Below are 25,217 nucleotides of genomic sequence, written 5' to 3' on the forward strand. Positions count from 1 at the left end.
AAGGCCATGCCACGTTTGACCACCCTAGGAGGTTATAGAGATAAATACTATTTAGACCCACACTTCTCACAGGGCCACTAATGTTAGTCCATTTGGCAGCTTTGGTAACTGTAATGTTTTGGGCAGGGCAAAGCAAAAAAATATCTTATAACATCCCTCCTTCTAGGTTAACACATATTCCTTTCTCCAAAATGCATATTAAATGTCACCTTCTATAGGAAATTATTTCCCATTTTAGCATCATCTCCCCATGTGTTCGCATACTACCATATGCTTATGCTAACTGTAGCTCTGATCAAGTTATTTCCTATTCCTCTACTAGATTATAAATTCATCAAAAGCTTGCTGGTTTTATCAATCCTCATGTATTAGCACCTACCAGAGTTTGGCACATACACAACAAATATATGTTGAAGGGAAGGACAAATCACAGGAACGGACTTGGATTCTCCATGCCCGACATCCACACTGGATTTTCTCAAGACTGTTATGAGCAAGCACATTGGCCACAAAGATATCTTATCCCATGTCCTATCAGGACATGAAACTGACTGTAAAATGTCTCACCCTGTGGCCTGTAGGTTCAACAGTGGGAATTTCTGGCCAGCCACAGCCATAGTAGCCGCAGTGACTTTTACCCAAAATGCTAAAAAATGAAGACTGTAGGGTCAATAACATCTGAGCTGAGGCCTAGAATCCCTATGTAGGAGGAACTAGGGACAAAGTTCTCCCTAGATGCCTTTTCCTAGGAGCGAGGAGGATAAGATCCATGTGCTGCTGCTTTTAATGAGCTTGACTTTGTAGTCTACATTTCACAGAACTTCTCCCTTCATTGAAGAAGGAAGAAGAGTGACCTGAGTAAGTTCGTGGAACAGGGTAGTGCTGTAGCCCAGCATTCGTCTCCACCAGGACTCAGCTCACACCAATACCCAGGTACGAGTCTGTTAAAAGTCTGACCATAAACAAGGGCAATTCTTATTTTGGATGTCTATATGTTGCACCAGAATCCACAAGAAAGAACTGAGTTTAGACTAGTTTGTAAGTGCATTTTTATGTTAAAAATAGCAATCTTGGGATTATAATACAAAATATCATGTTGAAAATGATAAAAGAGCATCTCTTAGGTTTATAGCAAACCAATAATAATTTGTTCTGTATATGATTATGGGATATAAAACAAAATGATCTAATTATTCCAGAGAGCATGGGGGCTATTGCATTACATTGTGCTATTATTTGACAAAGCATGTCAAATAGGATTCTGGCAAAATACTTAATATAGTTAATAAGTAAAATATTCCTGACAGGAGTTGACATCAGGACAAAAAGACAGGGACATTTCAGAACATTCAACTTTATTTTCCATTAGCAAACACAACATAAATAACATAGGTTTATTAAATACACAGACTAGCTATGACTTGAATGCCAAAAAATTTCTAATGTACTTTTTCATAGTCTCTTTTATTCTTTGTCTCCACAATATCGAAGACCAGCCTTTAAGACACATTGAAAGATATGCTCAAATATGCTGAAGATAACTACCCAAAAAGCTTTACAAAGAGGTGACAAAATGTACCTTCCCTCTTAACCAAGTGTGTAGGCATGAGATGTTGAGGAGGAAGATGGAGAACTGTACGCTTTCTACACTGAGCTTTACCTCATGTATTAAAGTGCCAATGAGTTCAGTGCTTCCTTAGGTGCACTATGAGGATAGTACTTACATTCATTTCTTGTGAACAGATCAAGACAATCAGTACCTGTTTGATTTGTTTGCTTAAACAACCTTACTCTAATATGTACAAAAGATTTAGTAAAAGGAGAAAGAAAGTCAAGTATTTCTTTTCTCTCTCTCTCTTTCTCTCTTTGAAGAATTTGGAAGGAGGTGAGCTTAGCAGGCAATAATGACCGGAGTGAACTTATCATCACTTGCTTTTACAGAAAAGTGCTCTGGCCACTCTTCGCTCTGTCCTCCTGATGCCCAAGTGTGCAAAGATAAACGCAGTCCCTTCCTCTCTTTGTTTCTGGGGTCTAGCCTAAAAGGATGAAGAATTTTAACAGGTTGGAAGCAGATAGGTTTTCTGTCATATCTTTCTCTAAGTTCTCTTCCCCATCTCCTCATGCCTACCCACATGAGTATCCTTTCAAAAGGAGCAAGATATTGAAATTTATCAGTAAGTCATATGCATTTCCCCCTGCTTAACATTAGAGCTTTGATTTCTCCAGACACTGAAAACTATAATAAGGAAACTATTTTCAAATTACTATTAAGGTTTGGTGATTGGCTAGCTTTTGCCTAGACATTCAGTTCACTTTCATTAAAGGATCGAAACATTCTAATTCTAAAGTATTTGACAATAGAATTTAAGAGGTGCATATTTGAAAATAACTTGAGAAGTGGGGTCATCTCCAAAATGCTCAAAAAGCACGAAAACCCTGATTGATTCTTGATGGTGATCTCTTTCTTTCCTACCCTTACTCCCATAAAAAAATTGCTCCATCAAAGCAGACTTATCAGAAAATAGATTCAGATGTTTCACATATTAGGCCACTGGTATGTTAAAAATATGAAGTTATTCTGTCTCCTCTTTAAATCAGCCCCAGCCTTCACTACTAGTAAACACTTAAGTTACTTTCTCTCCATGAGAGAGTGAATACATAGGTTAGAGACTAGAGGGGAAGGGGGAAACAGTTTAGTTCCTAATGAAGAAGTATATAATCCATTGGATATTTGGGTTGCTTATTATATGAAACTGGTTGATGCAGAATTTCTGAAAATAAAATAATTTTCATTCTCAGTAAACAAAATGTGTGACATATAAATCAATATAAAGTATATCTGATTAAATGTATTTCCAGGGAATCATAACATACTCTGCTTACGGTATCATAATATAATGGTATAAAACTAAACTTGTATAAATTATAAGCCTTTAAATAGAATCTTCATTTTAGGAATTATAAAACAGAGGATATATAAAATAAAATATTTTTCCTAATTCTCTGATTCATGTTTCATGTGTAATTGCTACTTTTTAGTTTCCTTATAATACTGAACTGATGTCAGCCTCTTAAGAAATACATGTGAGTTTAGGTTGATTTTTAAATTTCATAAATTGGCTCTATCAGAACCTATGTCATGAAACATCACAAACATATGTCACCTCTTAGCATTTTGTTGCAACTCAGAAAATAGTCTTAAGGATTAGCCATCGTTGCATAATTCTGTACATTTTTTAGACCTTAATTTTAACAGATTTTGAGATATATAAAAGCATAAAGCAAGCAATAAACAAGCAGTTGTGAAAATGGATCATGGTTGATGGCCTTAACTTTTTACATAGATAAAACACAGAAAATTCAATTAAGCTCTCAGTGTGTTCATAGTAATAAATACTATGCAGTCTCACTATGTCACTCAGTTCTAGTATTCTGTGTATTTCAAGAGAAGCTTTGGGAACTTGATAATTTTATGAAAATAAGTAGGCACTATGCATGTCTAAAATTTCAAAGGACAAAATTTTTCTGTTTTTTTTTTTCTCTGATTTGATTCCTATCCAAAAGAACTATTAAGTGATTGTTGACAAGGAGAAGGTTGAAAGATGATCACTAATTTAGACTGAAAAGCCAACAATAATATAAAAGCATTGAATAAATAAAAGTCCTAATCCACTTGAAAATCTAATAGTAGAATACTGCCGCAGAGTAATCACCTTATTAAAATACTGTTTATCAGAGTTTTTAGTTTGCCTATTACTCAATGCAAGTGTGGTCACAGAACCTTTCATAGTTAACTTACATGAGATGCCACAATTTTTCCTGTAACATGATCAAGAAATCTTTTATAAAATAAAGATGTGTCAAGTGAAAATATATGTGCACCTTTTATTTCAGAGTAGTTTAAATCTGGCACAATTAAACACTTAAAATATCTTAATATATGGCACTAGGTAAATTTGGTAAATCTTGAGATAACATATTTTGTTTCTCCAACTTAAAATATTTTTAAGACACTCACCATACTTACTCTATTTGAAAAGCAAACTGTTGTCATTGGATAGCACATCATCATTCTCTTCTATGACACAGCATAGCACATAAACTCATCCTTTGGAAAATCAGGACTGCTTTGTAAAATTGACACCAGCTGATTTTACGTATATTTATACATTCCATTCACTCACTTCTTTCTTTCTCACTTCTTTTTCTAAGCCTCTTAATTGTGTTTTCGCCAATACTTCAAAGTTTAGGAATTGTCATAATTTATGCATTCATTTTTTTCCTGCTCACATATATGTATGAGCAAACTAAATATATGAGAATGAACTTTAAGGGCAATAAGCTTAAACATAGAAACAGATATGCCCTTCTGCTGTGACTGAAGATGTCCACTTTCTAACCACTGTTTCAGCCTCCTCTGCACATCTATGAAATCCAACCTCAACTACAATCGAAAGGTAGAAATCATTTGAGATTTTCATTCCTTACCAGGTTTTCTCTGGACTAACAAATGGCTGCCTAGATAATGAAATTCATGTGCCATTTACATAATTTCTTTCATTTTTTCCTCCTTTTCAAGCATATTCAAAAACTGTCATTCATCCCCTTCTAATATGTATCCCCAGGACAGGAATTTATTTCATAGTAAAGGATAGGTTTCAGGCTCTTTTGCTTTTCTGTAATTTTGTGGTTTGATGAAAAGTGATATTCTTTTGATAGCAATCTCTATTACCATTTAGAATTATCAGAAGTCTCCTAAATTATTAATACAAATAAAGCACTTGTACAGCAATATGACACTATGCCTTTGAAGATAAACTTGTATTTCTGTAATTAAATAAGCAGAAATCACTCACTTTATCAGTTTGACAGACCGTAATGGCATGAAGCACTTCAACTGTATGGCATGTGCCTCACCAACATGCACTAAGTTTGGTAGATTTTTATTCATTCATTTACTGGACAAATATTTATTGGACAATTTCTACATTCCAAGTGCTATACTGGGTAATAGAAAAAATAACCTAATCATGGTGGCATCACTCAAATCCATACTATCCATGCTACATGTTTGTCTATCTGATTATAAGCTAGGGTTGGTGGACCACCCAAGAGGTAAAGCCTCTTTATGATAAGGTCATTTAAGTGCACTTTTTTCTCTGAAAAAATGTAGGTAGTTTTGTTTTACACCCCATAAGGTGATCTATGGGATAACCCAGTTCTATGGCATAATGGGATTTTATAATGGGGTTTTAGTATAGGTTATTTATCATCTTTTCTAAAATCTAAATTAGTGGTACTATCATGAATTACATAAGCACTTTTATAGATTTTGTCATCTGTCTCAATTTGACATGGTTATTTAAATTGATTATTTGTGATTGACAAAGGCTGGTATACAAATTAATCTAATAGAGACATTATATTTGTTAAAGTTAATTCTTTTCCAAATACTTACTAAATGCAAATAAAAATACAGTTATGGTAAGAAGTATAAATAAATATCAAGATTTTAAAAAACTAGAAAAACAATGACTTTTAATTTAATTATAATTGCAAATTAAGATCTTCACAAGAAAAAGTTAACGGGTTTACAAAACAAATGCACCAAAGAATATGCAAGCATTTTGTGTAGACGTAACTTAAAGGGTCATTGTGTTTGTTGGGGAGACTTTTTTAAAAATTGCAATTACCAAAATTTAATGTAGTGATCTACTTTTGTCACAAAATATTATTAATTTTCTTATCTTATAAATAGACAAAAAACTATGGAAAGTCTTCATTGGACCTTCAAAGTATTTATTTATTTTAGAATAAGAATTGGCATTGAAAGATCCAGAAGACTGGATCTTTTGGTGGAATACTTTTGGGGGAAAAAAATCAAGGGAAATAATCAGAGTACCTATATTTAGTACTCAAATCAGTCCTTAACTAGCATTCTGAAAATCACCTCACTGACCCTCATAGATCAGTTTCTTGAATTTTCGTTGGGCTTGTAGGAATACAAAATATGCACAGTGTATTCAAAAGAAAGAACAATTAGCAATTTGGGTAGTTACAAACTCCGCCATTTTTCAAACAAACAGAATTGGCTCTTAGAACAAACCTAATTACCAACTCAACCAAAACTTAAACTTTGTAAGATTAAGAACTAATTTGATATATTGAGCAACATTTAAATAACATCAGTAGCAATTAATATTGTAGATACATTATACATTTTTTCACCCTAATTAAACTCTTCTTTTAAACATAAGAGGGGAAAAAGTGACAGAGAAAAAGTTAGATGATGAAAGAGAACACAGAAGATAAGCCTTGGAACAAAACAAACCGCTATTCCTTGTGTCTGATGATATATGTGGCTAAATTCCCCATATATTCAGTGTACTGGAATATTTACTTCCTGCCCCCTTAACAGACCAAGATCATTTATAAAATATGTTTTCATCACATAATTAATCACATATTCAGCTACAAATGGCAGAGACCCAAAAAACACTAGACTGTTATTAATATATTTTCCTTTGTTTGTGTTTCAATACTTTTGGCACATAAGGAATTTTCTATAGTCTGAGACCATTTAGCATTATATCAAGAATTCCACTTAAATGCACAGACAGTGGCATGCCAGAAATGTCTAAATTCACAGTAACATTTAGGGATATTTGTTGCCAAAAGCTGTAAACATGCAAGTTGATTAAGTATTCTCTTTCATGCTCCTGTCTGTATTATTTCATTAGATAATGAGATAGGCTGCCCTTTCTGTCCATCATTAGAGCAGCTGGACACAGCATTTGCTACCTGGCAAAACTTTCGAAGAAGGATCTTTCGTAACAGGAGATAAACCCAGGGATCCAAGATCTGGTTCAGTGAAGCCAGACGAACAGCTATTAAGAAGAAGTTGCATTCTTTGTGCTTCTCCGTGTTTGTCTTGCAGTGCTCAACTGATGTCTGATTGAAGATCATTTTCAACATCATTATCTAAGAGAGAGGGACAAATAATTGTTCCAAAGATTAACAAGGTCATATGTGTCTCTTCTACACAGTACTTTGCACATAGTAGGTTTTCAATAAATTGGTGGTTGGATTGAAATGATTCATTCAAGCAACATTTATACTCACAGGACACAGTTCTGAATTCCACAAGACATTCCTAGGGATTTTCCCAAATTTGTGGCTATTCAACATGATGTAGCTTTTTATAGCGTATATGTTCTCAGGCTCTTAGTCTTTGGAATGTAAGAAGCTTGAAAATAACACATCTCAAAATTAGCCAAAGTCATCTGTCTTGTAACAGAAAACACCAGTAGGTTGGCACCCAAACGAGAGCAGAGATTCTAACCACAACCAAAACATATTTAATCTTAAAATTTCTAACTAAAAAAAATTACTGAAGAAAAAACTGAAGCAATAAAGGGGAAAATAATAATAATAATGTTGTTATTATTACCATTAGCATTTTCTGAATTCTTACTATCTACCAGGCACTGAGTCAAGTGCTTCGTATGCATTTAATAAACAATATGAGATAGATACTATTACCTGCTTTTTACAGTTGCAGAAACCAAGGTTTAATGATATGAAATGATTGAGCCAGGATTAAACCCAAGTTCACTAACACCATAGGACATATGCTATTTTACTTATTGTTGTCTCCCCTTGCAATACATACTAGAATGTAAACTCCACGATGGCAGGAATTTGGGACTATTTTTCCCCCACTTGTATATTCCCAGTGTAGCAGATAGTAGGTGCTCAATAAATATTTGTGAGTGAACAAACATATATATTTGAAGGTATTTACTATATGACACAAATATGAGTATATGATATAAGTATATTTATATTTGAATGAATATTTGTAATTTTCATAGAAGAGAAAAAAATGAAGGTTCTTATGCATATGAAAAAATGTTCAGATTTATTAATCATTAGGAAGCATGCAAATTACACCAAAATAAGAAGCCATTTTATACCCACTAGTTTGACCAAAATGAAGAAATGTGACTATGCCAAATGTTAGAGAGGATGTGGAACAGCAAGAGATCTTTTGCATACCACTAGTGGGAGTATAAATGGAGCAGCCACCTTAGAAAACAATTTGGCACTCTCTCATCTGCTCCTCGCAGCAGTACTCCTCCTAGGGACATACTGTCCAGAATTTCCACACCAGGAGTTGTGTATATGACTGTTCATAATAGTGTTGTTCATAACAGCAGGAACAATCTAATCATGGGTTCACATTCACAAGCAAAGAGCTGACTTTGTAACTGGCTCCTAAATTTACCATGCTAGACCTACACAGCTACTGAGCACTTGGAATGTGGCTGGAGCACATTGAGATGTTAGAATATGTAATGTTGATTATATAAGGGAATGATAATATTGTGTTAAATAAAATATTCAAATTATTGTCACTCTTTTTACTTGTTTAATGTGGCTACTAGAAAACTTAAAATTATTTATGTGCCTTTTTTTTTTTTCTCACAGTATATTTCTATTGAATCTCCCCTTTTTGGGGCTCACATTTATTTGTATGTTTTTGTCCTCAGGTCACATAACCCAAACTGAATTCAACATCCCTGAGCATCCACACACACACATAATTCCAACAATGGCACTTTCTTTTTTTATAGTTACCCTGACTCAACACTTCAGATTCTTTGCATTCTTCTTTCCTTCATCCTCTGCAATGTCTTTTGCTGTTGTTTGGTTTTCATCCTAGTTCAGATCTTCTTCTCATGTGAATTATGGTAATAACAGACATCCAAATGTTGCATATTATGAACTGAATATTTATGTCCCCCTTCAATTTTTTTTTTTTTTTTTGAGACAGGATCTCACTCTGTTGCCCAGGCTAGAGTACAGTGGTAACATCATAGCTTACAGCAATCTCTGGAACTCAAGCAATCCTCCTGCTCCAGCCAAGTAGCTGGGACTACAGGTCCATGCCACAATAACCAGCTAATTTTCCTATTTTTTGTAGAGACAGGAGTCTCACTATGTTGCCCAGGATGGACTTGAACTCCTGGCCTCAAATGATCCTCCCTCCTCTGCCTCTCCAAGTGCTAGAATTACAGGCCTGAGCCACTGTGCCCATCCTCCCTTCAATTTACATGTTGAAGCCCTAATCCCTAATGTGATGGTGTTAGGAGATGGGGCATTTGAGAGGTAATTAGGTTTAGATGAAGTCGTGAGGATATAGCTCCCATGATGGAATTAGTGTTCTTATAAGAAGAGGTAGAAAGACCAGCACTCTCTCCCTCTATCATGTAGAACACAGGAAGAGACGATGGTAGTCAGCAAGCCAGGAAAAGGGCCTTCACCAGAAACCAAATCTGCCAACACCTTGATCTTAGAATCCCCAGCCTACACAGCTGTGAGAAATAAATGTCTGTTGCTTAAACCACCCAGTCTATGGTATAATGTTATAGCAGCCCAGGCAGACTAAGTGTAGATAGATGTCAACCCATCACAGATTAAGCTTCCCAAATTCCAGCTCTGATAAAACCCTCTCCAACTATAAAAACATCAATGTCTTCCTACTGGCTACCAAACAAAAATTTAACTCTGGCTATTCAAAGCCCTCTACAATACTGCCCCAACTCATCTTTTCAGCCTTGTCTTCCACTACTAGCCTACACAGACACTAAACTCCAGCTGTGACTCAGTGGTGTAGAACATCCTTTACTCTTTCCTGCTTCTTGGCCTTTACTCCTCCTGTTTTCTTCCCCTGGAATATTTTTGATCCTAAAATCCATTTCTACTTCTGGACATTCCGTGTCTTTCAAGACCATGTTAGTCTTTTCTGATCACTCCAAACCATTATCCTTCAAAGGCCTACAATATGTGTATGTGTATGTGTATGTAATATGTATACACATGTTTGTAGATAGACAGACAGACAATATTAGCAACATAATGTCCCTCAAAAACTTGGATGTGAGGGGTAATAAAGGCGGGCCCCTAACAGTTAAAATATATATAACATCAACATGTAGGAACCTAGCTCTGAAGTTAGTGAACTTGACTGCAAGCAAATGAACAAATTATTGACATATCTGAATCTATTTGCTCTGGGGAAAAGGATATTTAACCACTGGGTTTGAGTATTTTCTACTCTTGTTGGCATAATGGACTCCTATTGCAAGATAAAAGATGTAACTGGCTACATTAGCTTGATGTTTGTACATATTTGATTATTTGAATTTCCTATGTTCTATGTCTTTTCCACTATTGATGCTAAATAAAATATAGAGATAAATTTCTGAAATTAAAACATTTAATGTCAGAGGAAATAACTGCAATTCAGGACATATATGCAGACTAGCTGGTCTTTGATATGTCTAAAGAAAAAAGAGAAGGTTAAACATTTTATTAAAAGTACAAATATTACATGGTGCTCTTCAAGAAAGTTGTTGGCCCTAGTAAGGTTCTGGGAAGCTGGCAAGTTTTGATCATGAGTGATAGCATTGGGTAAAACTAGTCTTAGAGGTGTAGCAGGTCACTTCAGTAGCCATTAGATAAAACTGGGTTGAGGTTACAATAGGCAGAATCAGCTGTCAGGCAGCAATAATTATGTGCTCTGAATAATTTATTCCCCTGGCCTCTCAACTCTGTTTCAGTTGGGTATAGCAAGGCTGACCCAATTCATACAATCAACTTTCATAACGCCAAGCTGATCTTGACTGGTCCCAGAGTTGATAAGTCAACAGGAAAAGAGAGCTGGATCATAGGATTTCTGTTATTGCCAATTCTGCACAAGTAATCCCAATTTTATTTCAAAAAAAATACAGGTTTAAAATTCAAAAAGCAGGCAGGCAGGTAAAGCAGATAGACAAGAAAGAGAGGAAAAAATTACACAAAAACTCCTGCAAGACTATGTGTACACATTGGCCTCCAGCCATTTCCCTTTCATTTTATTGAGTCATAGGTTATTCTTAAACTGATCACTGGCAATGAGGATGAGAACTTAAAGTTTTGGATTATAAGGAAAATTCATATTCTTGGGCTTGACCCATGGTCCCTGGCCAAATTGTCCCCTAAAACACAACCAAAATTATTGTTCTATAAACAAATAAGAAGAGAGGAATGGGTAGGCAACCACTACATAGCTCTGTAATCTTTTTTCATAAGAATTTTTCTAAAGGATTTATTCAATAAAAGTAAAAAATAGTTACACAATAATTACATGTTCAAGGAAGCATTTTCTATACTGGTATGAAATTATAAACACATATATATCTAATATTAGGTATAAAGCTGAATAAAATACAGCCAATTCACAAAATAGCATATATAAGAATTAAGTGAAAAAAATAGAATATAAGATAGCATTATGTATATGAAATTTTATTGTTATTACAATCATACTATGTAAAATACATAGACTTATGGAAGGCAATGGAATTACTATATTTAATAATTTACTATTAAACAATAATCATTAAATTAAACATTTTTATGTACATAAAAACATTTTTAATGACCTAAGAAAGTCTTTCATTTAAAAAAGTGGATGATTATTTCCTTATTAATAAATGTGCATTGTTATACACCAAATTTACTTAAATATTTACATTAATATCTTCTGATGCTGGCTCATAGTCCTGTGAACTGAATACTACCTGCCACTGTGGTAATGGTCGTCCTATAAAGAAATCCATTTCTCAGTCCCTGGAACCTGTGAATACATTAAGGGTAGGCTCAGTATAATCACAAGGATCCTTAAAATCAGAGAATCTTCCCCAGCTGTGGTCAGAGGGAGACGTGACTACAAAAGAATGGTCAGAGAGATGCAATGTTGCTAGTTTTGAAGATAGAGGAAGGGAGCTGCAAGTTAAGGAATGTAGATGGCTTCCCCTAGATGCTGAAAAAGACAAGGAAATGCTTCTCTTTTAGAGCCTCCAGAAGGTAATGCAGTCCTATGGCTCCTTGATTTTAGCCCAGGGAGACCAAGGTCAGAATTCTAACCTACAGAAGAACTATAAGAGAAATCTGTGTTGCTAAAAGCCACCAAGCTTGCAGTAATTTGTTACAGCAGCTGTAGAAAACTAATACATCCACAGAATGAGCTCTCAACAAATGTTAAGAGGGATGGAAAGGAATGAGCTTGAAAATGATTCTTTTTTAATAGATAAAACAGCCTAGTAAGGCTGTTTACATTGTTCACTTTCTTAGGAAATTTTTTTCTTTAAATATAAGTAAAGTAATAGTAAACCTCATCCTAACTCCTCTCCAAATTATCTCAATTTCTAAATTTGCAACATGCAAAAATGAATGCCTATTATTCCAGTGGCATCAGCTAGATTGCAATGTTTGACTAAAAGGTATAAGATTAGTATTTCCAACTCAGTTGCCTTTATAGAAAAAAATGCTTATTAATCCTCTGTTCCTTTTTTTAATAAACTACAGGAAAAGTTGTGTCTATATCTTTTAGCTCCTTACCAATTCCAATAGTTAAATATATTTGACTACTTACCATGCTCTAGGAAGTGTTCGGGGGCCAGTCTAGAATTATCTAAAAACTCACTTACATTACATTCTTTTTTTTTTTTTAGAAAATAAAGTATTAGATTTCTCTAACTTTTTATGATCAGGAAAATTTACCAAATTACTTATTAAAATGAGATTTCAGTCATTTTACACAGCTCTTCTTAATTATTTTAAAATTAATTTTTATGTGGCTAATAATTTAAAATTATTTTTATGAGGCTAATATAGTCTTCATATGCCTTATATCATTTAGTACACTGTAATTTCCTGTAATTTACTATTGAGAATGCAATGATTATGAAATTATGAAACCAAGGTCTGTAAGCAATAGCTGGCACATGAGGAGAGACACTAGCTTTTCCCAGAAGTCATGAGATGTGCAAAATGGATATAATTGGAATTAGAAGCAGTGAGCATGATACTGCCATTTCCAAATGGCAGCAGGGATGGAAGTGGGGCTCCAAATTCTTCGTCTAATTTTGAATATAAATGTAAATTAGTATCCATCTGTTGACTTTTCAGGAGCTAAACAGCAATTATATGTGTATGTGTTTGCAAATATTTTTTAGACTGTTCAGACTTTAAGAGAAAACCTTTGGCATGAATATGTAGATTTCTAGTATAATTAATTGTTCCTATTAGTCCAACTCTACTTCTTATACAAGGAAGAAGGGGCAAACAAAATCAGGATGCTTGGCCAGTGCAGGGGCTACTTTTTTAGCAAACGTATGTATACCCTGAACTATTGCTCCTTCTGGGCAGCCTCACATAACAAATGATCTGGTCAAGTGAGTGGTGAGACGAATTCTGGCTGAACACAGCTGCAGCTCTTCTGCCAGCCTCTTCCCAGGCTCCATGTGACTCTCCCAGACCCTCTAGCAGTGCTCCCCTTTAGTTATCAGCAGGAATAGAGAGTTCTTTATGTACTTGAGATAACCAGGAACACAACTATGTCAGTGACCCCTAAATTCATCATCCCTGTCTACTGTCAAGCACAATTACCTTGTTCTAACCTAAATGAAAAAAACGATTTGTCCTCTTCTCAGTGATAATGTTCTTTTAAGTGTGCAAAGAATTAACCAGGGAGACTGTTTTTAAGACTCTGCCTTTGCATTTTATTCTATTGCAGCAGGGTTTCCAATTACACATTTAAAATTTTTTAGTACTTCACTTCTTCGTTCAAAAATGCCTTGAGTTATAGGCCATACATATTTATTGATGATGATAAATGAGTAAACCCAGAAAAATGAATTTGTGGGGGAGGAAATAAAATTGGTTGCTGCCCTTAGGCTCCAATATGGGGTGTTTATGCATTTCCAGTTTATTTCTAATGTTAAGTGTTTAAGAGAAATTTCCTCACAAGCCAGTTATTATCTATGATGTTTTGTTTTCCACAATTCTTTGTTGTTAGGCTATGGGAGGATAACCTGCTCTACTGGAAATTCTCCCCTGTAGTTTAATAAGTATATTTTATTATAATGCACTGAAACCAGTCTGGGCCCTTTAAACCACTTAATTACATAATTTGAAGGATTTTCACGGGAAGAAGCTTCACTGTGTGTTAAGAAATAATTGTAGTCTTTTGAATCTAGTTACGACTCTGTGTTGGGGTTGTCAAATCATCTCTACTATTTCAAAAGCTTCCCCTGCCTTACCCAATCTGAAAACTTTGCAAATAAACAGCTCACAAGCATTTAAAAAATTACTAGTAGTAGTGTCATTTAATCTTTACTACCATGTAATTTTATAAAATTTTTTCAAAGAACAAGGGATTAAGAATCAGAAGAACCAAATTCTATTGCTGGCTCTGCTACCATTTATAAGTTTAGGAAAGTCATTTATCTCTGGGCTTTAGTAAATTCACTAGTGAACAATGAGGCTGGACTGGATAGCCTCTACATAGACTTCTATGGTTACATTTTTTTCTGATGAATTCTGGGGCAAAGTTGGAAAACAAGTAAGGATTTAATTTGGAAAAGAAAAGAAACCTAAGGGGAAAAGATAGGGAACAAAAGACAAATATCCTCTAAATGGAGGAGAGAAAAAATTTAGTTAGACAGTAGACAGTGGATGAGAACAAAAGACTAGATTCATAAAGCTTTAGGGAGAGGTTGTCTTTTTTTTAGGACAAATAGGAGATTTAGGCAAATATGCTGACCAAGTGTTAAAGACTTTCACTAAATCTGATTCAGTTCTGCTTCTAGTTATCTAACTTTGGATTTTAACTTTTTCCTTTTTTAAAACGTGATTCATACATACTTACTACATATCTTCTCTATCTAGTAGTGCAGTTGCAAAAAATTAAAATGAGATAAGAATAATTAATACCTTCAATTCACATAGCATACCTCTTCCCATCCCCCAGGCACTACTGTACTATTGCACATCCTTCCAGAATAAAATGCTTTGACATTCAGATATATGAGGACAGTGGATGCTTTGGGAAATACTGCAAAGAAATGAATGTATTATATGTGTTTTCCTTAAATTTTGAGTTAACGGAATTGTTTTAAAAAATGTCCACTTCAAATTTGTACTTTAAAAATGTTTGGTAATTCAGAATAATTATTCAGTCACCGAATAGGGGAGCTCAAAATTATAAAGAACCAACAGTCTGCTACCACAATATTTGTACATAAGAATTTCCTTCTCAATTAATATGAATTGTAAATTCTATGTGATTTGGCCCAGTATAGCTTGATACATATGTTATGGCTAGATAAATATTTATCTTTGTATATGAACAGTCACAGAATGTCAATAACCAAGTAAGTACTCAAATTCTGTCTAAAAGGGGGAAGGCAAAATCTACTCTATAAAAGTATTCCTTCCTTGGGTTATAGGTGATGGATTAGTTTGGTGATATACATGTAAGAAGAGCTGACTTTATTATATTTTGAACTCATATCTCAGGTGTCAAAAGAAAGCCTAGACAATATGTCATTGTCAAAGTTTAAAGAATATTAAACCTCAAAAATGTTTATATTTAAGAGTTCTTTTCTTCCAAAATGTAGTTTCATTTAAACCCAAAATGTTCCATTTTACTATCATCCACTGAGCAAAACCCAGTTTTAGTGAAAATTACAAGTAGCTAAAAGCTTAAAGGAAAAAATAAGAGAGATTAGTTTTGTGTGCAGGAATATTCACCTCAATTAAAAAATATAAAAGTAGAAAAACCTAAATGGCTGACAATAGAGCACTATTTAAACTATAGGATATCCATTGTATGCATAATTTATATGTATTCCAATGCCAACATTTAAAATCATGTTTTTGAAGATTATTCAGTAACCTGAAGAAAAGTTCAGGATATGAAAATTGAAAACAAGTATTTATTGCACAGTAAGTATAAACCAATTCTAAAAAATAACTGTGTGTATATATGTATATGTATATATATACATATATATATATGTACACACTAGAAGCAGTTATCTCTGGGTAAAAGTTAAGACAATTTCTATTTTCTTCTCTATATTTTTCTTTGTTTTCTAAATTCTTCACAATAAACATTATTTGCATACTTAGAAAAGAATTAAATTTAGAGTAGTTGAAGATTTATCTATCAACAATCATATATTCATTTGTCAGTAAAATTCTAGTGTCACAATCTCTCATACAAATATAATATGGTCATATTAGCTTGAATCTGTATGTAGGTAGTCAATGTGTACATAATTTAACAATAGGTAAACACTCTGTCACTCTGTAATTGATCAATACATTTAAATTCATTATGGCTTACTAAAGGGAATATGATATTTAGTGTTAATTACTGGCCTCTGTGATTGAACTCATGGACAATATGGCCATGGCATGCACAAGAATACCTTCCTGCTCCACAGTCAGTACACAATGCAAGTTAGTGGTTGCAGTTCCAACCTGATATGATAAATTCTTATTTAACTTTGCATGATGTTGAAATGACACTCTTTTAAATCTATGCTTTGGGAAACTTCATCTCATAGAAGCATCCAAAATAAATGCATCTTCTACTTGGGATGGACATTGGGTGATATGGGCAGATCAGGCTCTCCTTAAATTCATGGTCTCCAACCCCATCTCATTCTCTAGTCATTTCTCCCTCCTTCTTTTCTCCTTCTCCTCCTCCTTCTCCTCCTCCTCCTCCACCTCATCTTCCTTCTCCTTTTCCTCCTTTTTCTCCTCCTCCTCTTCCTTCTCTTTCTCCTCCTCCTTCTTCTCCTCCTCCTCCTTCTTCTCCTCCTCCTCCTTCTTCTCCACCTCCTCCTTCTCCTCTTTCTCCTCCTTCTTCTTTTCCTCCTTCTCCTTCTTCTCCTGCTCCTTCTTCTCCTCCTCCTCTTCCTCCTTCTTCTCCTCCTCCTCCTCCTCCTTCTTCTCCTCCTCCTCCTTCTTATTCTTCTCCTCCTCCTTCTTCTTCTTTTTCTTCTTCTTCTTTTCTCTCTCTCTCTCTCTCTCTCTCTCTCTCTCTCTCTCTCTCTCTCTCTCTCTCTCTCTCTCTCTCTTTCTCTCAAAGAAATAGAATCTGTTTAGGGCGCCTCTCACCTTCTTACCACCAACTTCAGCATCTGCAGCTATCCGTTCCCCTTTTCCTCATATTTGACTGGAAGAGGTAGCCTTTCCCCCATCTATGGCTGACCCTCTATCTGTGCCCTGGATCCTATCCATCCTGAATTTCAGAGACTTTATTTTATCAATTATCCCTTTCTTATTTTGTAGTTAACGTCACCTAGTTTTGGCTTTTTCCCATTACCACTTTAACGTGTCCAAATTTTTGCTACCTTGAGAAAATAAAACTATGGAGTTCTCATCTACCTACATATACTGCTTCAGACATTACAGCAAAACTTCTCAAAAGAGTTGCCTACACTCCTTATGTTCAAATTTATTCTTAAACCTGCCACAGCCTGACCTCAGGGCTCACAAGTCCCCAGAAAGGGGCTTTTCTCAAGGCCCCCAACAAGGGTGAGGAATCCATTGGACAGTCTTGTTTACCTCGACTTCTCTGTGACATTAAATCTAGTTGAACGTAGCTGTCTTTTGAAACATTCTCTTTTCTAATATTCAGGTCACCATTTGTTCTGATTTTCTAATTAATTTTCCTGCTACCTCTCTGGGTGTCTCTCTACAGTCTTCTTTGTGGGCTCCTGTTTCTTTATCCACTGCAAATATGTTAGCATTTCCAAGTTGTATCTTAGGGAGCCTCCTCTTCTTGCTGTGTATACAACTGACTGGGTGAACTCTTCCATCCCAATGGCTTCAAAGCCATCCATGTGCTACAGGCAATATCTATTCTTTGAGCTCCAGACTGACCAATTTAGCTGCTATAGCATGGCTGTGCTTAGATGTTTTATATTGAATTCAACACATTCAAAATTGAAATCCTATCTTCTTCAAAAGTGTTTTTCTCTAATCTTGCCTGTCTCAGTGAACCCAGTTTTCTGAGACAGAAGCCTGGGAGTTATCCTTGATTCCTTTCTGTGTGTGTCTCTCTATCTCTCTTTGTCTCTCGCCATTCCACCTCATTTGCCATATTTCTCACATCCAATCAATCATTGAGTTCCAATTAACCTCCTATTTTTTTTAAAATCTATCACTTCTCTCATTTCCATTCACAACTGACTATAAACCCAGGCCACCACCACGTCTTGTCTCAATAGTCTATTACATGATTGTTTGCCCCAATTTGGGGCCTGCCATGCTGCTGCTTACAAAGAATGCTTGCAAAATGAAAATTTGATTGTGTTATTCCACTTTTGAAAAGTTTATTTATACTGATTGTCATGAGTATAAAGGCCAAACCCTTAAATTCAAGGCTCATCATCACTTAATAGCACCTGTTGCATTCTCTAGCCTAAAATCTGTCCCCATTCTTTACCCTGCATCTATATTCCAATCATCTTTGACTTCTTTCAATTCTTGAAAATGCCAGTCCTTTCTTGCTTTTGGAACTTTATAAAATGTGTACCCCTAGATCTTAAAATTTTCATTCCCTTCTTCTTTACTTGACTAATTCTGACTTATTTTTCCTTGAAACATCCATTTATCTGGTATTTCCTTGCCAAAAGCAAGTCATAATATGGTCTTTACTTGAACTCCCATAGTATTCTACTTCCCTTATCATCCCTAAACATTTCATATTGTTGCTTGTTTTTAATTGTCAGTCTTTCCCGATAGATGAAAATTGTTACATGGGTAGTGATCACTTCTATCCTTTTAGGTATATCCCCACAGGGCCAAGCCCAGTAGATTAATAAATGTGTTTTGAATTATTAATAACAAATGAATAGATGAAGGCAAAGGTACAGTGTATCCTCCCCATTTGGGGGTAACAGGTTCCAGAGTTTTCATCTAATGGACAAATCTACCAATATCCAACCCTCTACAAGATTCTGGGTCCTTCCTCTCTCCCTCCCTCCCTTCTTTCTTTCTTTCCTTCCTTCCTCACCTTCCTTCCCTTCCTTTTATTATAATCATCCAGGATGACAATTTCAATCTATCTGCTAATGAACTACAAGCACATCTTATCACTCATGATTTTAAGTAGAATATTATGGTGTCCACATTATAGCTGCAGTAGTAATCTTGAGGCTGATAAGTTGGAGCTATAGAATCAAAAGAAGTAGCAAATATTTAAAATAAAATATATTGAGTCTATAAGAAAGGAAATATTCGATTGCCTCCTTATTTAATAACATTTTTTTCAAAAATATAACCCAAGGGAAAAAAAACAGAAGAAGACATTATGAATATCAACACAATCTTTAATAAGAATACTTGCCATCAAATTTTTAATACATAGCATCAAAAGTCCTTTTATTGCTATAAAAGTGTTACATATGATTCTAGCAGTCTTTGCTTACAGAATTCTTATCCACAAATAAGACCGTATCTATACCTAATATCTGAATAATAATAATAACAAAACAGCTACTAATACCTAGCACTTACTATAAGTTATAGTACTTACTATATACACCTATGAGGTAAGTGAATTGTAAAAATCAGTGTCTTCAGTGTTGGTACTTAGTATCCCCAAAAGGAGAGAAAGTCATCAGAAATGTTTGGTTGTAGACTTTCCCCTTCACAAAATCCAAGCAATAAAAAAGTGTGGTTTAAAGCCAGCTAACACAGCTCTCTTTAGAAAATTTGAGGCATCGAAGGCTTTCGAAAATTTGAGGCATTGAAGGCCGAGCTTCCTGTCATGATTAGGAAATCACAGAATGTTCTTAATGTCAACAAAGCAATGCTATTGTGTGACACTTTAAGCCCCTCCAGTTGTGGATCTGGCATTGCATGGTTACTCAGCTCTTGCTTATGTTATATAGATATTTAAAGCACCCCTGAGAGTCTAAGAGGTAACACATCAATAACAGTTTAATTTAGTACTTAGAAAATTTCCTGTCAATGTTAGGCTTCTAGTCAGTATTAGCAACAAGAACTTCCTAACATTATATTAACTCGTTTTCTTTTTCCAAACACAAAATACACCCCTAACAAATTTACCAGCTTTCTTTACAGCTAACTCTTGCCCTGTTGGCTGTAAATAGGGGCTAAGTAATATTTATAATCTGTGGCTTATAGTAAGTACTATGTGGGTATTGCTGTTTTGTTATTTTTATTATTATTGAGATTTAAGTATAATAAAAGGAAACATAAAAGGATATCTTCACTGTCACCTCCTAGGTATATGAATTCAAAATAGGAAGAGTGTGGCTATGACATACCACAGAATGGTAACTCGCTACGTCTAAGAGGAACATGGGGCCCTTTTTAACCTCATCTCCCATTAAAGTTTAAGTAGCAGCATTGTGCTGCATCTTCACAATCACTCTTTCCTTTCGTTTATTACATAGCTGGCAGGTGAAAACCACCAAGTGCCCTGTGATATTTACATTATTCATTGTAAGCTTTGTTTTCTGAAACACTTTTCTAAAAAGATCCTGCTTGATCCTGATTTCCTTTGTCATGAAATCAGATTTTAAAACTTCACTTTAAATATGGTTAGCACTCACAATTTCATACCAGGTTTGAGAGAAGTTTGAGAAAGATATAATTCACATGATATGCAATGTAGGAAAGTGGAAAATGATGATCTATTCATCTTCTATGTTGATGCCTTTAGGCTGCTTCTGTCTCATCTATTAATTTATTTTGAGTAATACTATTTGGTCCAATAGCGAAGTAAATAATAGGAACAAGAAGGAAGCAAACATGAAAAAACAAATCTATTTTTACCATGACTCAAATGCCTAATTCCTATGAAGGTCACAAACTCCAGTAAATAAACAGATCCCAACACCTGACTTCATTAGTTCCCTCTCTCCTTAATGTGTTGAGCTCCATGAAAGCAATGTTTACTGCACTTCTTAACTTCTTAGGGAAGATCTTAAGTAATTTAGAATTATTCCTACTACTATCTTGGGGAAAATACTTTTGAGGAATTCATTTTAAATCCTATATTTGATATAGGTATCTTCAAGAATAAATTTTCAGAGATTGATGAATAGATGCTACTGGGACTTGGAAATACCCAGTTTCCCATCTCATTTAACCAGAACAGCTCTATTTTTGTCTGTTTCTCTAAATAGATTTATTGAAATAGTTTCCCCACCAAAAGCAAGTGGAAATCATTGGTCTAATGCAGCACTAGCCAAAAGAAATGTAATTCATGCCACAAATGTGAGCCACATGTATACTTTTGAATTATCTAGTAGCCACATTAAAGAAAAAATAAAAAGAAATATGTCAAATTTTAATCTACTCAATATACTTGAAGTGCTATTGCAACATGTAATCAATATAAAAATTATTAATGATATATTTTACATTCTGCCTTTTTGTACTTAATCTTTAAACTGTGGTGTGTGTTTTATACTGACAGCATCTCATTTTGGAATAATCACATTTCAACTGCCTAATTATCACATGTAGCTAGTGGCTGCAATATTGGACAATGCAGGTTTAGTGCTTAATGCTTTTTGAGGCCCTCTCACATATATTCTCTTAATTAAACTGCACAGGTGTCATCACTGTAGTGGCTACTATTAGTTGCCTACCCAGCATCCAATCTCCTGTCTCCCCTTCTCATCAATGTATCTATTTTCATTAGAGGTTATGTGCTCTAGAGCTGACCCCATGCCTAGCTACAGGAATGCACCTGGGTCAGGGATGATCATGTAACTCCATACTAGTCAATGAGATTCAAAAGGAAGTCCCCTAAAGACATCTGGGGAAAAGTTTCCTTATTTTCAGGAGACAGCCATAGAAAAACACAGCTTTTCTCTCCTGCTAGAGCTTAGCTTGGAAGCATGTACTAGTACTTATCCTACCACCTGCGGGGTACAAGCCATAGGATGAGGCCAAGATTGTACTGCAAAAGAGAGATGGGGCAAGCCTTGTTCCTTGATAACTATGCTGAACTTTTGGATTAACCAACTCTGAAGGCTGCCTTAACTGTGAACTTGCAGTCATGTTTTTTATTCCCAAACCACTACATTATATAATACCATCTCTAATAATGACTGAGGGTAACATAAATAAAATGAAACTCTTGAGCATCTTTTGAAGCATTATGTTTTTCCTTTTCCTTGTTATTTTTTACTATGTTTCTTTGTTGATACTAAAATTCCTCATTGTTTCATGTTATCCCTAAGGCACCTTCCCAAACATCTTTTTCAGGTTTTTCTTCTTTGGACACCAGACATAAGAGCAGTTGTTTTCGAGTGCTTCCACCTGCTGCTTCTAATTAACTTCTCTCTTCCATTGCAAAAATAAGGTTGTCTCTCCCATTATTGTCTATCCCAAAGATATTTTTTAATCTTCCTAAGAATGTTCATTACTAACAAGGTATAAACAATAAAAGTAATGAATAAAGAAAAATGTATGATATTCATTTAAATGCTCACAAATTTTACTGTATTAATAATATCCATTTTTTACTAGATATAAGTTGGACTAGTGACTTTAGAATAAAAAGATTTGGGTTTGATTTATTCAGTACCATTTGCCATCTGTGGAACTGAAGCAAGTTGTTTACTGAGCAAATAATAAAATAAAATAACAGGGATTAATATCACCTGTGTTGCAAGATTGATGTGAAGATTAAAAACCATCTAATATATGTAAAATTCTTAAAGCCAGGACTTACACCTCGATTTTCTGATTCCAAATCTAGTGTCCTTTTCACCTTATTACAACTTCCCTTCTTCTTTCATTCCATAATCATTAATTGAGTGGCTGCTATTGGGCCAGGAAGATTTATTGACAAATAAGGCAAGATCTCTGCTCTTAAGCAGTTTATAATTTCCAGTGAATCAGACAAATAAATAGACTTTAACAAGAGAGAGGCCATGAAACTTAATGGTTAATTACTTTGGCAATAAAATCCAACAAATCTGGATTTGAAGGCCAGTTCTGCTTTTTTTTATTAGCTTTGTGACCCTGGGAAAGTTACTTAACATCTCAAAACCAGTTTCCTTTTCTGAAAATGGAGATAGGTAACATATTGAAATCCTAGCTGGGATGGGTAAGCCATAAGATATAAAGGGTTTTAACCTAAGTGTTGTTGACAAAACAAAAGGAGATTAAGTCTTTGAAATGCAACGTGCATAGGCTGTACAGTAAGCATTTGTCTACTGTGGCCCATCATCCTCATCGTCATTATAAATACAACTGTGCATAATTGCTAAAGGTGTGCATGGGCACTATGGAATAAAGAGGAGGGGCATTTGAATCAGTCTCCAGTTTCAGGGAAGCACTGCCTTTCAGAACAGCAGGTGCAGCCCAAAACAGTGGCTTGGGCCGGTAATCCCAGTACTATGGGAGGCCCAGGTGGGAAGATTGCTTGAGGCCAGGAGTTCAAGACTGGCCTGGGGAATGTAGCGAGACCCCTATCTCTATAAAAAATTAAGCCAGGCATGGTGGCACACACCTGAAGTCCCAGCTACTCAGGAAGCTGAGGTGAGATGATTGCTTGTACCCAGAAGTTTGAGGTTGCAGTGAGCTATGATGATGCCACAGCACTATAGCCTGGGTGACAGAGCAAGACCCTGTCTCAAAAATAAATAAAAATTTAAATATGCAGGAGATGCTTTAGAGAGATTTAAAAGATAAATAGTTCATACTTCAGAGTGTGAAACTATGTGAATCATTATAGGAACTGCAAATTGTTTTTTAAGACTGAAGGTAAGAATGCAGGCAGAAGGATGGAAAATGCTGGCAAAGTGGTAAGGGTAGCCAAATCCAGCTAAGGAATCTGAAGCCTTTTAATCTAGGTGAGAGGGTGACAGAGAGTAATCTGCCTAAATTCCATGTTAGAGAGTCACTGTGGTCACACTGAGTACTCTAAGGCTCTTTCTCTTCCTTGTAATTATAAGAAAAAAAGATGAAAGCAGGTTTGCTAGAACCCCAATTGCACTGTATCATGCTGGAAGTTTTAGAACTGTCAAAACAAATTTTCTAATTTTGACTGTAGTCAAACACTTTCCCCCTAAGCAAAGAGTACTCAATAAACAGTTTTATTTGTTTTATAAATAGTTTAGTGAAAAGAATAATATTTGTAAGATGTACTAGCTGAAAAATGTTTGCCTAGTAAAACTTCACCACTCTCTGTGAGTATTCTAAGCCTGAAAGACACGGAGAACTGAAATAAATTGATGCCACACCTTTACAGAAAACACCTCCTAAATTGCAGGTATCATGGTGAATGGAATCCTTTAATAAATTCCTGTTGGACAAGAGACAATTTTTGTCACCATCTACAGGGATCATCAGAATATGTTCCTTAGAAATCCAAGCTCTTAAGAAGGCCAATCAGTTAATGAATCAATAGATATTCTATAGGAAATCTTTAATCACTATGATTATCTGACCCAGACCATTTCTGTGATTTTTTTTTTTTTTTTTACTATTCTCAATCTGTTCTTTTCTTTACAACATTTGTATTTTCTTTATATAAGATTACGGGCTGGCTGCTGGGACACCAACCCTGTATGATATTTTCAATTAAATTATTTGAAAATTTTTTTTAAGGTAATAACAAAGAGAGAAGCAATATGAAACAAAGCATTATAGTGTAAAAAAGCCTAGGATCTACCAATTACCAGGAGTATGACTGAGGAAATTTGGATAATCTTTTGTCCTGGTATGTGCAACTGAAGAATGGGAATAAAAAATTCCAATTTTATAAATTGGAAGATCAAGTGAATATATGTAAAAGGTAATTCTGGAGTAGGAACCTGCACATAGTAGGCATTCAGTAAATTGAAGTCTGTTTATTCTTTGTGGCTCTCTTCAGTTTCTTCTCTATGAGTCTCACTGCCACTCCATGTCCCCAATAGATACACGAGAGGAACACGCATACACACACACACACACACACACACACACACGAACATGCCCACACAGCTACAAAGATATGTTGCTATTATAATGTTTCTAAGAATGAAGTAGAGGGTAAAAATGAAGCCTTACCCTTTATTATTAATATTTCAGTTTTAGAGAACTCCTTTTTCTCTATATTCTTGGTAGGAGAGAAATCCCAGCACATACTTCCCACTATGATCCCCTACTTCCAAAACCAAATCCTTCAGTTAACCCTTTGATATAGCTAGGGGTAAATAAATAATCCATGCTAGAGCAGTCAAGCTTGCACCAAAACTTTGAATTTTAAAAGCATAACACATCCTAGCACTCTGGGAGGTCAAGGCGGGAGAATTGCTTGAGGTCAAGAGTTCAAGACC

The 25,217-nt window shown here is 35.1% G+C and overlaps 1 protein-coding gene across 1 annotated transcript in view; it reads right to left on the reverse strand.

The window, feature by feature from the left end:
- Positions 1-25,217, reverse strand: part of PTGER3 (prostaglandin E receptor 3) — a 104,904-nt gene that overhangs the window by 45,116 nt on the left and 34,571 nt on the right. The window contains exon 2 of the mRNA XM_012787957.3: positions 6,802-6,981. Within this exon, the coding sequence (XP_012643411.1) occupies positions 6,802-6,981 (180 nt within the window). The remainder of the gene's footprint in view (positions 1-6,801; positions 6,982-25,217) is intronic.

Source organism: Microcebus murinus, chromosome 2, assembly GCF_040939455.1.
Source record: "Microcebus murinus isolate Inina chromosome 2, M.murinus_Inina_mat1.0, whole genome shotgun sequence".
Lineage (NCBI taxonomy): Eukaryota > Metazoa > Chordata > Mammalia > Primates > Cheirogaleidae > Microcebus > Microcebus murinus.